The following is a 16869-nucleotide window of genomic DNA, read 5'->3' on the forward strand; positions in this document are numbered from 1 at the left end:
TAGGTATCTAAAGCCCCCACCAAACACTTTCGGTATGGTACCTTTATTTAGAACCAAAAGTAACCCTTCAGACATGGTATCTAGACCCTAGGGTTTCACATTTCACCTCATTTATCATACACAGAATGAGGCTGCACTCTGACATTTCCAGAACAAAATAAAACAGGCTGCAGTGAGAGTCTCTCTCCATGGGATATCTAAAATAGTGGGTTTGTGCATTTAGTCCTTCCAAGGCAAGCTCAGGGGTTTAGTGTTGCCGGAGCCCACAGGAACTATGCTCTGCAATGCTTTTTTTTTCTCCAAGTGAGAATTGGGATATATATGCAGTACATATAATCCGGCCCATATTAAAATATATAAACACTTGAAGATCCACTCATTACTGAAAGTGTATGTCATATAAAAACAAATGGAATGGTCAAAGTTGTCACAGAGAAATTTAAGGTGTGCTCATGGATTCACGTCATCAACTCATGCATCAAGTAACATTACAAGTTAACGTTCCACCTTAAAAGTCACCAGCAGTCGGCCCAGTGAATGAAGTTATTTTTTCTCAGACTCCAGCTGTTGCAAGACATCCTTTCATTTTATAGTTACAGTTTACTAATAAAACTCTCTCCATGGTATGAACAGTGGTTACATGAGCCTCAAAACCAGCCACAACTCAGCCCTGAGCAGAGGAGCCTCAAAACCAGCCACAACTCAGCCCTGAGCAGAGTGACCGTCCTCTACTGACCAAGCAGACTGCAGTGTTCACAGCTCCACCTTTTAGTACCAGATCTGTGTGCTAGGTACCCCAACAGAGGGGGCGACCAAAAATGGGGACAGTACGGAATGGTCCCATTGGTACCATCCACAACTTCTCACAGTGGAAACGGAAAATAAAGCATGCAAAACTGAACTATACCGTACCGCTCGGTGGAAACGGGGCTTATGAAACGCATTAATCACCGAGCTGCTAAGCAAACCTCGGAAAGAGACTTTGGGCATCACTATTTACGACCTGGAATGGCAGATGTAGATGTAGATCCCTGCTATTGAATTATCATCAGTTCAGAGATGTACATCGCACATATATAACACCTGCTCTCAAAAACAAAATGGAGGCTAATATTTCTTCTCTCTGCTTTAAGTGTAACTCTGAGTCTGGAAGCTACATTCACTGTTTTGGCCATGTGTGAAGCTACAAAGCTATTAGTCGAGTATTGTGGATGAAGTGTGTGTTATATCTGGTGTTCAAATTAGACCCTATGTCCCTCTTACTCAGTCTCCTGGGTGGTGATATTATTTTATAAAGTCTGAGACCCTTACTTAAAGTACATTGGACCTACTCTATAATTTTCCATATTACAGGGGTTTCCTAAATCTCCTTCAGAAGTCTCTGTACATTGCCTCTTGTAACCTTCCTATGTGTCTATAATGCCTATTTATTTGTTTGCTTGTTGCTGCCTTTGTGTGGTTGTAGGGTGTGATAAGGGTTGGGGGTGGATTTAATGCAGACTATTTTTATTTTTTAACTAATCATCAACTGTTTTTAAAAAATCATCATCAACATCACAGATGGCTTTTGCCTTTTTATTTTCTCTTACTCCAATGCTGTCCACATAGCTACAGTTCACTGCATGTTCTGACTGTGACGATCCCTCACTGAAGAACACATTCAGGTGAACTGCATTGCTAGGATTAGTGGTGGTACCTCTTCCACAGACTGACTGTAAGCATTGAATCAGGGTGTTGCTTTAGCTGTTGCATCAGCTTTAGATATCATTTCCTATAGGAGGATCTGTCACTGGTGAATGCAAAACATATCTTAACATAAACCCATTACTGTCATCTGGTGGTTGACATGTGCCAGTGCGAGAGGTGTCAAAAGCAGCACCAGTCAACTTTCCAATGAATATTTGCGTTTTCTGCATCAATGTATCCTTTCATTGTCTTTAATTTTGTCATAATAATAGTCCTCTGCTAGTACCTCCTGTACCTGTGCCTCTGCAAGGTCTATGTTCTAAATATTGAGAGACGTATGTTCCCCGCCTCGACATTGAAATCTGTCCAGTGTCAGCAGTAGGAAACTGGCTACACTTTTTACATGTATTAGCTTCTACAGTATGTCCATATGGCCTCTTTGGAGTGGCTCCAGGTTCCACTGTGGTGGTAAGCACACTGATTTGGTGCTCTGAATTAGTGACAGTACTGCGAGTACTAGACATACAGTTTGTCCTGCAGGTGTGATCATCTGAGTTGTCAGAAAAGATCCTGATACTGATGGTTTGACAAACAAATGCCTCTTCACTGAACCCATTGGCATGATGTGACTTGGGAGCTGATGGAAGGCTGCAGGTCAGAGAATGCTGAGGAGACACTTGACCCCTGTACTTTATAGAAACAACCCAATTTTGGGACAGGATCCTAAATGCTTGATTTACCTTCATGTCATCCTTCCTGATTGTCATGGTTCCCTGATGGTTTAGTGGCTAGGATTCAGCACTTATACTGCTGTGGTCCGGGTTTGATTCCCAGTCAGGGAATGCTGAGGAGACACTTAACCCCTGTACTTTCTATGAACAAACCAATTTTGGGACAGGATCCTAAATGCTTGATTTACCTTCGTGTTATCCTTCCTGATTGTCATGGTTCCCTGATGGTCTAGTGCAGGGGTCGGCAACCTTTACTATCATAAGAGCCATTTTTGACCAAAAATAATTTTCAAAAATCTGTGTGGAGCCACAGAATATATTTGAGACTTTTAATGAAGGTAAAAAGGCCTATTAAGTCTAAATTAGTCTATACTAATAGTCTAAATGATCATTCATTCATGTCTTACCACAAGGCGGCGACTCTACAGGGCACTGTTCATGATTATTTGGTACTTTATCTTTGCAGAGCTGGCGGTGGAAGCAAACAAATCTGTCCGCACACTAGTTAATTCTCTATCTTAGTCTGAGACCTTTACTTTTTTGATCTGGCATCCATAGCTAACCAGCTAGGAGGACTCAAGACGAGCCTCTGCTGTGGAGGATTGGCACAATTTCAAGGCAAATGTGTCAGGCAGTAGATGTGTTACGCGCATTTTAGTTATTTTCATTTGGTTTGGAGGCTTCACAGTTTCACAATTGGAGAATGCAGGAATTTCTTTAGGCCTACAACACTGATATATAAAAAATAAAATGTTAAAAAACAAGAACATTACTCATTTCCATGTATTTTTTTTTTTGTCAAGGAGCCACTGGAGAGGTGCTAAAGAGCCACATGTGGCTCCTGAGCCTCAGGTTGCCTACCCCTGGTCTAGCGACTAGGATTCGGCACTTTAACCGCCGCTGCTTGGGTTCGATTCCCAGTCAGGGAATGCTGAGGAGACACTTGACCCCTGTACTTTATATGAACAAACCAATTTTGGGACAGGATCTTAAATGCTTGATTTACCTTCATGTCATCCTTCCTGATTGTCATGGTTCCCTGATGGTTTAGTGGCTAGGATTCAGCACTTTCACCGCTGCTGCCTGGGTTCGATTCCCAGTCAGGGAATGCTGAGGAGACACTTGACCCCTGTACTTTATAGAAACAAACCAATTTTGGGACAGGATCCTAAATGCTTGATTTACCTTTGTGTCATCCTTCCTGATTGTCATGGTTCCCTGATGGTTTAGTGGCTAGGATTCAGTGCTTTCACTGCTGCGGTCTGGGTTCAATTCCCAGTCAGGGAATGCTGAAGGGAAATCCAACTCTACATCTTTGTGTCATCATCCTTTCTGTTTGCTATGCTTCCCTGCTGCTCTAGTGGCTGGGATTCAGCACTCACCACTACAGCCTGGGTTCAATTCCCAATCAAGTAGTAGTCTCGGGACACTTAGTTGAAGAAGTGTTTGTGTCATAACTCATTGTTGTCGTCGCTCCTCTAGTGTCTAGGATTCAGCATTTTCTCCAATACAGCCTGCGTTCAGTATCAGGATCTTTGTGGAAAAGGCTTCTGGATTGGCTGAGATGCACATTCATTGGCCTTTGTCACTCTAATATGGGCAGTGACTACCAATCAGGTTGGAGCCTTTCCAGGACTGAGGTAGCGTTGTGAGGTGGCTAAGGAGCAGGTGTTGAAGGAGCAGGGGAGAGCACTTTTAGTTGCTCAGTTTCTGCAGTTGAAGCATTTGGGATTTTAAGAAGCTGCTTGTTGCTGTTGTGTGTGCATGCAGCTATTTGTAAGTACCAAACCTTTTCTAACAGTTTTTGCATAGTTTATAATCAGTTTTGGCTACCAGTGTTTAGTATTCAGTGTTTTCAATTGCTGCTAAGAAGAGCACTAGGAGATAGTTAAGTCATATATGTTAGAATAAAAGTGTTCAGTTGTCAATTAATCTGTTAATGATCATGTTTAATATGCATTGTGTAGATTTGTGTGGCAGAATGGGATAATTTCCCTTCTCTCCCCCTCCTCAGTACCTGCACACCAGGTGTGGTTCAATAATGCCTGCTCCCTGATTGCTGGGAGGAACTGGCATAACTATTATCTGGGCAGGTGTCTGATGCTCAGTTTACGCTCTTGTTTCTTCCTGGATTCTCTGTGTTTGGCATGGTCTGTGATTTGGCCCAAGTGGCATGGCTGGCAGTACAGCGTGTTTCCTCCAATCTTCTGAAGTTGTAAGTTATACTTCTTACTGCTTGTCTTTGTGGGGATTTGGGGATTGGTAAGACTTTGAGATACAAGTCTATGAGGATAGCACCCAATTCTATTACCCATGGAGAGCATTGGAAAGACAAGAAGTACCCAGTCATGGAAATATCTCCACATCTCAGTGCAGAGAAGGCAGCATAGACTAAAGGAGTAGAAGTACCACAATGCACTGATGCCCCCTGTGAGAAAACAAAGACCTATTGCCCTTATTATGTCAATACCCACCATTTACGAGCAGATGGTGACCTGGATAAAGAGCAATATACTGTGCTGCCACTGTGGTTGAAGTCATCAGGCAAGATGCACACTGACGGCACCCTGCAAGACATGCAGCCACTGACATCTCTTTATCCTACAAGATCTCAATAAAAAGTTGCCAGAGGAAGACCACACACCAGTGAAGGTAAAGCTGTTAGACAAGACCACCTCCAGTTCTTGTCTTGCAAATACAGTTGAGGAGTTGAGGGAAACGAAAGGTTTTGCTCAAGATAGCAAAGGTTCCACTGACTCATGTAGGCTGAAATATGGAGGCTTGTGCTGTGATAGATGATGGGTCTGAGTGGACAATTCTCTGACATGATGCAGCCTGCCAATCTGGCCTGGAAGGAGAACCTGAAGAGTTAGTCCTTCACACTGGGAAAGATACATGGATTGTTCAAGGGTTTACAGTGTCCATGACCATTGCAACATCTCAGCCCATAAGATGATTTTGGATTAGGAAAGCCTTCGCTGCTAGAAACTTGGGTCTAATAGAGCATACACAGCCTGTTGCTGCTTTCTAAAGATTTTCCACACTTTATCACACCCACAGAGCCTGTCCGCCCCCATGGAGGCCCAACAGCAGTCAAAACCCATCCAGACCCTGCCCAGAGTGTAAAAATAAGTGCCAACGTCAACCCAGTTATTTCACCTCTTTCCACGCTTTCTCCACTGAGCTGCATCACTATGTCGAGAAGCTTTGGCATCATCACGACATACTCCCCCATCGCAGCAGTGAGCTTGTCACAAGGTCCTGACAGCGCTCTCACCACCACGGTCTGGATTCATTTCCCGGTCAGGGAATGCTGAGGTGACATGAAATGACTACCTGCTGGTCTAGTGGCAAGGATCCAGTGGCAGCCCGGGTGTGATTCCCAATCAGGGAATTCTGAGGTGACACCAAATGCCTGTAATTTAATTAAACAAGCCAATTTTGGGACAGGATCTTAATTACTTGATTTACCTTTGTGTCATCCTTCCCCACTGCCATGTCTCCAGAAGCCTGACACCAGATGCCTGTAAGTTAGTTAAACAAGCAAGTTTTGGGATAGGATTGTAATTGCTTGATTTACATTCATGTCATCCTTCCAGGTATCCAGAGCTCGAGAAGCCTGACACCAGATGCCTGTAATTTTGTTCAATCGGGAGAGATTCATTCTTAGAGAAAAGGATGTTTATTTACATGTGCACCTAAGTATGAGAAATGTGAAAAATCTTTGGCGATTGTGATGTCATCTATTCCAGCAGGGTGGTAAAGACATAGTAGATTAGAGAACCCCCCTATGGAGTCTAGATGCTGGTGGTGGTAATGGTGGTGATGACATGAGATGAAGCCTGAGCTGAGGATCTGGATGTGAAGAGGAGTGGGCTTTTGATGAACTCGCCGTGGGCTCTGGATAAGGTGATTGAAGGTCAGTGGGGTGGAGGGCGCGATGATTCCGGTATGGTCTTATGACTAAAAGATTTAGTGTTTGCACTGCTGTAGTCTGTGTTCGATTCCCAGGGAGGGAATACTGAGGTGACATCAGATGCCTGTCATTTAGTCACACAAGCCAATCCTGGGACAGGATCTCAATTTCTTGATTTACCTTTGTGTCATTGTTGCCATGGCTCCCTGATGGTCTTGCGCATTGGTTCTCAATGAGAGGTCTGGTGACTCATAGAGGTCCTTGAGGGAGTTCCAGGGGATCTTTACTATTTAATTCACTATCGAAGTGAGCCCAATGTAAGTATGAGTCATAAGAGTGACCACTCCACGGTTTGCTCCTCAATCATAGTTGACAGCAATAGATTTCCTGTGATCCTTCCCTGTTCCCATGAATCCCTGATGGTCTTATACCGAAACTTACTTTAAAACAAAGCTGTGTTTATCCGGTACACACATTCATTAGGGCCATGAACAGTATAACCCTATGGACTGAAGTTCATGGTAAGTAATATTTGGCAAAATAAAGGAGTTACACTGTTTCATTGGAGTTAACCCTCTCAAATAGAGCCTGAAATAAGAATAAGCCAGGCCAATATTAGCCGATATTTGCTCATTGCACATATATCCATATTGGCTTTTATGTCAACCAATAAATGACAAGATATTGAAGCACAGAAAGGCCAAAGATATGTTTTGAAACAATGTAGTGACGAGTTTATTGCCCAGTACATTTTTTGGTTGCAAATTTTAAAACAAGTAAATTTATAAGAATATTATCAAAAAATGTTTATAAGTTGTGCAAAACATTATTTATCACACACCCTTTTTCAGATTCTACAGTATAACTGATGACTATCTCTCAGTCACACACGTTTGTCACTATGTCAAACATAAGACCACTCACTCCTTAATTTTGGTATTTATTTTTATTGAAAAGTCTTTAACATAAACCGAACCTAAACATATACTCTTTAACAATGGTCTCTTAAAACGTGAGGTTCATATACGTACACATTAATCCACATCTGTACTATCTGAGTGTCCTAAGTCGATATTTACATGCAAACATACATGTTGGTGATTTATTGACATGGAGATGCACCAAAACAGACTGTCTTGACATAGCAATGAACCAGCCTTTCATACAGTAACGTGAACACCCACGAGCATCAACAACAGTATGCTAGAGGTTCTTGTGGACTTTGAGGTGTATCCTCATGTTGGATCTTTGAGAAAACGTCTTGTGACACGTTATACACTTGTAAGGTTTCTCTCCCGTGTGTGTCCTCATGTGTTTCTTCAGTCCTGTACTACTGTGGAACGACTTGTCACAATGTGAGCAAGGGTACGGCCTCTCCCCGGTGTGGAATCTCCGATGAACCGTCAACTGAATGGCTGTGGCGAAACGTTTTCCGCACAAGTCGCACCAATGAGGCCGCTCCCCCGTGTGAGTGCGTGTATGCACCAGCAAGGCCCCAGAGCCACTAAAGGACATACCACATGTGCTGCACAGGTACGGCTTCTCTTTGTTATGTGTCCTTTGGTGCACGGTGCGCGGGTACAGCTGTGTGAATGTCTTGTCGCAAAACTTGCAGGCATACGGGCGCTCGCCGGTGTGAAGACGCATGTGGGTCGTCAAGACTGGCTTCGTCAGGAACCTCTTGTCACAGTACGAGCAGGCGTACGGCCTCTCTCCGCTGTGATGACGCATGTGGACTGTAAGCAAAGCCTGAGAATTAAATCTCTTCCCACAAACGCTGCAAGCGAAGGCCAGGATTTTAGGGTTAAAGTGATTACGCAAATGTTGTTTCAGGTCTTTGTTGTATTTATAGGCCTTATCGCACTGAGTGCACTTGAACGGCCGTGCCGAAGGGTGAACAAGATAATGTTTTTTCAAAGAGGAACGACGTGCAAAAGTCTCACCACACTCCAGGCAGGTGTTTTCACTGGCGCTTAAGGAGTCCTCACTGAATGGAAGAGAGACATCGGCTCTGTCTCCTGCCGAGGACTGGATTGTGTTCTCTTCTGACAGCTCGTTTATCCTCAGATCCAGATGTTCCTCCACTCCTTCCGCTGAGCTTTCTGAGCATCTGGGTGGCTGGACGGCGGCTTCACCAGCTGTTTCTGCCAACAGAAAACAAGAGAATCAGAGATGAGTTCACTCAACAGAGACTACATGCCAAGTAGTATCCTGCTTGAGAAAATCCTCAGAACAATTCCTGTTGTGACAGATTCAATAAAAAAAAAACGCCAATATAATCAAAGCAAACACTTGCACCAACATAAGAATAGTTTTTTTTAGATTACCCAGAAAATCATGATACTAAAGATGCTCACCGCCGTCATCTGCCGCACCAGCTTCTTCAGAACATGGAGAGGACGTAAGCGGTGACAGGCCGCGCTCTTGCAGCCGGGTGTCTGGGTTAGTTTCAATGGAACTGTCGTCAGTCTCTTCATCATCCTTACTTTGTGGCTTTTCTTGATTTCTTCCCTCTGGTTTCCCGTCTCCATCTTGATCATCAATTTTTTGATAAGCATGATCTTGAAATGCCGCTGAAGTCTGTTTAGATGCCAGCGTGGAGAGGATAGTGTCTGACATGAAGGTGAATTCACCTGAGAAACGGAGATAACGTTCTTGTTAGAGGCACTAGAGGCATGCTAGTTGTCAGGCAGGCAGGCAGGCAGGCAGCAGTAGCAAAACTAGAGCACTCGGAGAGCGCAGACCTCCGCCAAGCAGCTTGGATTTCCCGCCATTTTATTGTTTTATCCACTTCGCTTGAACCGATAACCACCAAAATTTTATCATCTGTTCCTTGTCCCATTATCAACCTTTCCTGAAATTTCATCAACAGCCGTTCAAAACTTTTCGAGTTATTTTGCAGACAAACAGACAAGCAGACCAACGCCGGCGAAAACATGACCTCCTTGACGAAGGTAATAAATGGAGATTACAAAGAATTCAACACAGAATACTAGAAATATTAAAATGATCTGGGTAACGTGAGCAATGAAGGCAAAAAATACTTAACACATTCTTCCTGTCCCCCGTAGGATGGATGCACTCATCACATTTTCACCTCAAAATTACTTAACTTCTTCAACAGAAAGTAGGTAACCTCGATCCCCAATTAAACTCAATCATTTTATACTCTATGGTAATTGTAACAGATAATACGGTGGGTATTAGATGGGGAGTGGCGGTTGGCTGAAGCAAATTTTCATGGCACATTAGTGGAAAAGGTGTCTCAGTGCATCTTGACTGTAATTGGGAATAATGACAGATTCTTACTTTTGGTCAACTTTTGTTGCTTCTGTTGGCGCTGCAGAATCCTCCTCAGATCTTGAGGGTCGGAGACAAACCGCTCAAACTCACAGTGGCGGGAAGACACGTCAAACATGGAGAATACCTAGAAAAGAACAGTGGGGGTACTTTAAAAACAAGGTTTATCATGTGTATCTATACATTTATTTATTTTAAAGTCTCTAAACTCCTGCATCTTCCTCCAAGATCATTCTTCATTCTTCACTCTATGGGTCTACATTTATAATCTGTGTTGTGGTTTAGCAAGAGCTCTTATTCTACTAGCCATTATGACATGACGGCTAATTACTTAGACAAGGTCAGGAAGGTCAGTTGGACGGTCAGTTTATTTTCAGCTTGCTGCCTACCTGTGAAAAACTTGGTACTGGGAGCAACTCTTCCAATTGGTAGAAGAACTCCCACACCAGGATCTGGAGCGCTGTATCAAAACGAGCTCCATATTGTACAGAGTAGACCTCCTTTGACATGAAAAAAAAAAAAAAACGATATAAACATCATGTATCAAATATACAGAAAAAAACTACTGAGGTAGATGCATATGTTAATAGACTTGAAGAAACGGTTCACCCTCAAATCACAAACATATTTTTCCTCTTACCTGTAGTGTTTTTTATCAGTCTACATTATTTCGGTGTGTGTTGCTGAGTGTTGGAGATATCAGCCGTAGAGATGTCTGTCTTCTCTCCAATGTTATGTAACAAGATGGCACTCAGCTTGTGGTGCTCAAAGCACCAAGAAAAAATCTGTTGTGAGCAGTTTCATGTAGGAACTATTAAAATTTTACTAAACTACACACACAATCTGTATCACCGCGCAGAAGGAAGAGTGCATCTACTCATGGACGAGTTTTTTCAAATGTATTTTTTGGGCGCTTTGAGCACCACAAGCCAAGTGCCATCTAGCTCCATTATAATGGAGAGAAGGCAGACATCTCTACGGCCGATAACCAATACTCAGCAACTCACAGCAAACCAATCTAGATTGATAATTAGCATGACATGTAAGAGGAAAGAGATATGATTGATTTGGGGATGAACTGTCCCTTTAACAACTGACACCCCTGAAAGAAATGTAAGGATAAAACTCACCTTGAAAAAAATCTCTTTTTCAGATTGGTCTGCCAGCAGTGTCTGAACCAGCTCCACAAAAGCTGACTTTGACATCTCCACCTCTCCATCTTGGTCCTGTCGTGAAGCCCAGGTGAAGTTCATTTCCATGCATTAACAATGTATAACTGAAGGTAAGCAACACCTAAAGACTATAATCCGTCTTTCTCTGGCAGATGCCTCTGCTACATTGCCCACCTCTGTCATCCTCTGCTGGAAACTAAGAAGATGGTCCTGGATAGCTTTACAGTCAACATCCGTCCTCTTTATGAACTCAAGGATGAGCTGAAAAACACAGTCAAACCTTATAAGCTTCACTGTCAAAATAAAACTGTTAGATTTTGTCACACCAGACAATAGATGCATTATTCCTTGAAAATGACCCTCACCTGGGGACTATGACATGATGATGATGATGATGATGATGATGATGATGGTGATGATAAATGAACAGGAAAGATGAGGACATTGACTCACCCGCGCTTTCAGTCCCAGGATTAGCTGAGCCTTCTGCTTGTAGTTCAGAAGGTCCGGGACCATCTCTATCACCAGTGTGATGAATTCGGCCAGTTTATCATACTGGTCCACATTTCGCTCCTGGGCCACCTGCCACATACAGGCTGACATCAACCTCAGTGGAGGAACCAGAAGGTGCAGGGATGACAGAGGAAGGCGAGGCTCCAACGGCAGGTCTATAGGTGCAAGCAGTAAAACAATAAACACCATGTTATTAACTTGTGCAGTCTCAAAACTTAAACAGATGCACAGTAACAGTATATTTATGACTTCGTAGCATCTTTGACAGTTATATTACATCTTTCTTAACATTCAACCACAACTTGCTCTGGAATAAGGGACATATATTGCAGTAACTAGTCAGTCGCTAAATTTTTATGTGTTTCATAGGCTGTGCAATGCTGTCAGAGAACATGCAATATATTGCTGTGAGCTTTGACTGAGGAAGATTGCATTTGGTGTGGTTTGGTATAAGCAAAGTTTTTATGTTAAAAAAAAAAAAATCACAATTAATCACTTCACTGATTGTTAATGATACCAGTGATCGATTAAGGAAACTACTTAGGGGCTGTTCTTTATTCATCAGAGGAGGGGGTGGCTTGGGTGTGACTTCAGGGTTATTTCTTTTGTTTTTTACTCTTCCGGAAGCTACAAATATTTTTGTGTGAGCCTGCCTAAGTGACTGGTGGAAAATGCATGACTCTACCTCAAATTAGTAATTTGATTTTTAAAACTTACCCTTTTATGTTTGAAAGTTAAAGACAAAATCCTGGAGTTAAAACAACAACAACTTTTTACTCGTCATGCACGCCGTTTAATTCATGCAAACGGTTTATTTATTTTTTTAAGACAGGCGTAGGATAAAGTGATTTTGATGAAATATCACTATTTGAAACTCAGATTAAGTTATGGTCTTTTTTGTGTGTGTGTGTGTGTGTATTCTGGTATTTTTCTTTAAAAATCTGCATTTTTTCTTTAAAAATTAATAGTAAAATAAATACAAAATACAACCATTTTAGCTTGTATATCCCTCCCCTAAGCCAAAATAAAAAAAAATAAGTGCCTCCCCACTGTGAAAATTATCTGACATGCCTTTTTTTTTGCACCCCACCCCCCTCATAAATAACGAACAGCCCCTTACAATATGCAACGCTACTTAAATTATTAAATCATATAAACACAGCTGCATATTAATTTCAGTCCGCATACAAGAACTGTCACACACATTATTTCATACTGTTGTAATGTAAGTATGATGGACAGCTAGAATCCAGGAGTTTCATTCAGAGGACACGTCCTATTTTTAGTCGTTTTGTTTCCTTTTCTTTTTTTATGCTACAAAAGCGTTACCTTTATGTATTGTCTATCTACCAGAATATTAGAGTTGGAAAATGACCAAACAAAACTAAACTATAATTAACTTGTCAGTATTCTGTTCTTTGATATTTTATTAGACAGACAGTATCAGTGTGTAGTTTGTGGTCCAAACTGTGCAGCAGTAGGTGGCGGTAGCGTGATGCTTGCACATACTCTGCGTGTTCCGCGGACAGCTGCGGACTTCTACCGGTCGCGCGGAGGTGCACGCGGCTCCATTCATCCGACAACTGTCGGTTCGCGTCTGTGCGGCGTTCAGCGCATGCGCATGTCCGGATCCACACTCCGGTCCAGTTACCGGTCGATATTTGATGAAGTCAGAGAGCCAGTCTAACTTGGAGATGATAGGAGGTATGTGGGCGCTACCGCCCTTTTCTTGCTGTTTCTTCTTGGCCCTCACGTATCTGTCTCTCAGGTATTTCCACTTGTAACGGCAGTTGTGTTCGTTTCTCCCGACCGCCCGCGCGATATCCCGCCAGGAGTTCGACAGCATCTGGCTGTCTTTGTATCCCTTCAAAGACGAGTCATATATGTGCGGGTGACGGCGGACCTCCTCGCACAGCCTCGTATCAAAACAAGACTCCATTTTATTGTCGTCTTCTTCTTCGTCACCTTGACAAAACAGTTACAGGAGCTGACGCCACCTGTTGGACTGGAGCGACTTGTAACTGGCGCGTGCGCAGTCAGCGCGTTTCATCGCGTACATGGAGTAAAAGACCTCTGTTACGTCTGTTACTGTATGATTGATAAATAAAGCTGAGTTGACTGACTCTTCACCAGATGTTAAAGATTACAAAAACATAACACAAGGATTACGGTGAGAGCAGATTAAAATTATTAAACTGAACATTTATAAATATGTAAAAATGTACAAAAAAAACCAATAAGAAATAATAAGTGAGAGACAAGTGGTTTTTTCCCATTTTTAATAGAAATTCCATCCCTCGATCTTCCTTCTCTTTACAAGCTTCTGCGTGAAGTCTTCCATTTCAAACAACACAGTGATTGCCAAGTTGATATTTTACTTCAAATTGCAACTGAAAATGTAATTATCCACCCTTACCTTTGGTCATTAACTGGGCCAGAGAGATAGGCCTGCTGTGAGGACTACTGGAAGGCCAGGGTGATGGAGCTGCCACAGAGGTGGGAGGTGAGGGTGATGGAGGCAGTGGAACAGCCAACTGTCTCTTTCTGCATATTGCCAGGTGTTTAACAAAGTCTGCTTTTCTCACCAGCATTGACTGGCAGTTGATGCAGTGATAATGCAGTTGGGGCCGACAGCCTAAACCACATCTGTGGATGGTGTACCCTGAAACATAATTTCATTTTAGTATCATGATAGACAATTATGAATTCCCACAGTCTGAATTAAGTTTGTTGTTCAACAGAAATCAGAGAGGGACTTATTTAAATTTATTGCTCAAATTAATTCTATTATCACATTCTGACTGCTTGTGATGAGGGCTGCTCATTAAACTATTATTGTCCACTATCAACTAACCTACAGCAGACTACATGAACAACATTGTGCATATCTGGTATTAATGCACTGTCAGACACATGCTAACTTTATTAGCATTTCCTGAGAGACGGTTCCAAATCTTACCTTCATGAACAACTGCACGAGTGAAGTGGCTGTCCAGATGTGCCTGTACTTTGCTCAACTTTGTAGGTCTAAAAAATGTTGAGCTGCAGAATGGACAATGATAATTGTTGCAGCATGTGCTGCATCTTTCAATGTCTGGCAGTGATTGCCCACTTTGTATTGTAATATGCATCCTAAAAAAGAGACAACATAGTTAGTCAAATCCAAACCCTTTAAATCAATTTCACTGACAATGAAGCCCAGGCCTAGAATTGGACAAAATACTTTTGGATCATCTGTCCTGGATTAATCTTAGGTTGTATGTGTCCCTTAAATCACTTCATACTTGCTATACAGTCATGCTTAAAACAATCATCATCATACTTAAGAGCTGGCTGAAATCCTATTACTATAATTGCCAGAGTGTGTCTATCTGTATTTTCAGGCAGGGCTACACACCGTGGCTCTGATCAAGCATTGATGGGGGTTCTGGTATGACACTGCTCAAACCAAAAAAGTGAAAGTGCACCATAGGGGGTATTTTGGTGAGATCCTAGGGGTAACTGTTCCTCGATGTCTTTGCCTTTGACCCTGGTGCCACACTGAACACTTTGATGTTGATGACATTTAAGATGTGTCTACAGTGTGGAAATTTATTAGGCACTAAATCAACATTTAATATTAATCACAAAAAAGATAAACAACAACAATAAATGGCCAAATTACGAACACCTTAAGAGGACAAGAGTCAAAATTTGACTTACTAATATTTGGTACTAACGTATTGTGACGGACTGACATGTTGACATTTAGGTAGGAAGTGACTTTTCTCTCTCTTTTTTTTTTTTTTTTACAACTTTTTAAAGTAAAATTGCATAGCGTCTAGGGCTCACAGCAAGAGGGTTGCCGGTTCGATTCCGGGTGTGGGAGCCCTTCTGTGTGGAGTTTGCATGTTCTCCCCGTGTCAGCGTGGGTTCTCTCCGGGCACTCCGGCTTCCTCCCACAGTCCAAAGACATGCAGATNTATTTTACCTTTATTTAATCATACAAGTCAACTTTGTTTTTTGTTGTTTTTTAGTAAAACAAAATTGTTTACCATAGCGTGACGGAAGTGACCTTTCTTTCTTTTTTTAAATTAAAATTGCTTAACATAGCGTGTATGAATTGTCCATTTATATTTATTTTACCCTTATTTAATCAGGCAAGTCATTAAGATCTAACATTAATTCTTTTAACTATATACCATAACTTACCATGTGCATAAACTAGTCTTGTCTTTGGACCTTTAAAAAAAAACAAAAACAACACTACTTCCCATTATGATGAATCGTATAGTAAAACTGACGAGTCATTTCAATGTGGTCTTTAGGCTACCATTACTTCAAACAGCTTAATCTTTCCTGTGTTCCTGTAGTCTATGTACAGAGATGGATATTATAGCCTACACGTTTTCCTTTTATTACACAGATGTAACCAATAACAAAAATGTGTGTTCATTAGATCAGGTTTAGCCTACTTTTTAAAGATCCAGAGGATCCTCAAGGGAACTGCACATCAGAGAATCAAATTTTGGAATTTTGTGTTAAATAACTTTACCCACAAGACATTGACTAATCAGAAAATTTAAGTCTAATTTCTCATGAAAATCCAGATTTATAGGGGAAAAAAGTCACAAAAGGACCCCCGTGCCCACGTATATCATTTCTATAAAAAAAAAAGAAATGATAATATAAAATGCACTACAAAAATACAAAAGAATTGAGCTGCACTTTTTTAAAAGATTATTTTTTGGCATTACTGCTTTATTCGGCAGAGAGCCTGAGGTTGGATTGGAAGCCAGGCCAGTGTGGTAAGGGCTCAGCTTTAAGTTTGTCGTATGCACTCTACCAGGTGAACTACTGGGGCATGAGAAGGAAATTTTAAGCATTATGACTGTTGCATTCTGTAAAACCACTTATGTTGACCCATGGTAAAGTTACTGAAGCATACATGCTCAGAGGCTCTTTGGCCTCCTGCTGCTGCTGCTGCTGCTGCTCCTGCTGCTCCTGCGCCTCCTGCTCCTCTTCAACAGCTTGTTGGACGCACTGTCCCAAATGGTCTACAAACCGGTCTCTTCTTTTTAATAATCATTTGCAGGAGGGACAGTGGAAGTGTGCAGTGGGCTTGCACTCCAAATTACATGTATATACTGTGTAGTCTGAAAAAGAAATGCATTTCAAATGTTTGCGCCATTCCTGCGTGCAAAAAAGTAACTTCCGGTATCACGTCACTTCCGTCATGCCATATAAATATATTTATAAATATATATATACACACACATATACATATATATACACATATATATACATATGCTTTTTAATTAGAAAGACTCAAGAGTACACAGGAGGAGGTCGCGTATGTGACGTCATAGCTTTCGCTCGCTTCCTGCAGCTTGGCCTCCCCGCTGAAATTCCACTATTTTATGATTAATCGATTTATGATTGAAGATGTCTGTGTGTTTTGTGCCAGGTTGCAGTCACTCCAAGCTGCAGGAAGCGAGCGAAAGCTATGACGTCACATACGCGACCGCCTCCTGTGTCGTTTTTCTAATTACGTTTTTTTTCAAAAGCTTAT

At 41.8% G+C, this 16869-nt stretch overlaps 1 protein-coding gene and 1 non-coding gene across 2 annotated transcripts; one reads left to right on the top strand and one right to left on the bottom strand.

Moving 5' to 3' along the window:
* Positions 1–3632: 3632 nt before the first annotated feature.
* Positions 3633–3704, top strand: trnae-uuc (transfer RNA glutamic acid (anticodon UUC)). The gene has a single exon. It is a non-coding gene; the product is annotated as a tRNA-Glu (tRNA).
* A 3370-nt stretch (positions 3705–7074) lies between these two features.
* LOC126385086 (zinc finger protein 79-like) lies at positions 7075–16379 on the bottom strand. The gene is made up of 10 exons (XM_050036612.1): positions 16246–16379; positions 14278–14360; positions 13735–13980; positions 11259–11473; positions 10980–11066; positions 10764–10859; positions 10023–10133; positions 9643–9760; positions 8691–8966; positions 7075–8477 (listed from the first exon to the last, which is right to left on the bottom strand). The coding sequence occupies exons 3-10, from the start codon at positions 13907–13909 to the stop codon at positions 7537–7539; spliced, it is 2019 nt and encodes a 672-aa protein (XP_049892569.1). The 5' UTR covers positions 13910–13980; positions 14278–14360; positions 16246–16379; the 3' UTR covers positions 7075–7536.
* Positions 16380–16869: the final 490 nt, after the last annotated feature.

The sequence above is a fragment of the Epinephelus moara genome, chromosome 23 (assembly GCF_006386435.1).
Source record: "Epinephelus moara isolate mb chromosome 23, YSFRI_EMoa_1.0, whole genome shotgun sequence".
Lineage (NCBI taxonomy): Eukaryota > Metazoa > Chordata > Actinopteri > Perciformes > Serranidae > Epinephelus > Epinephelus moara.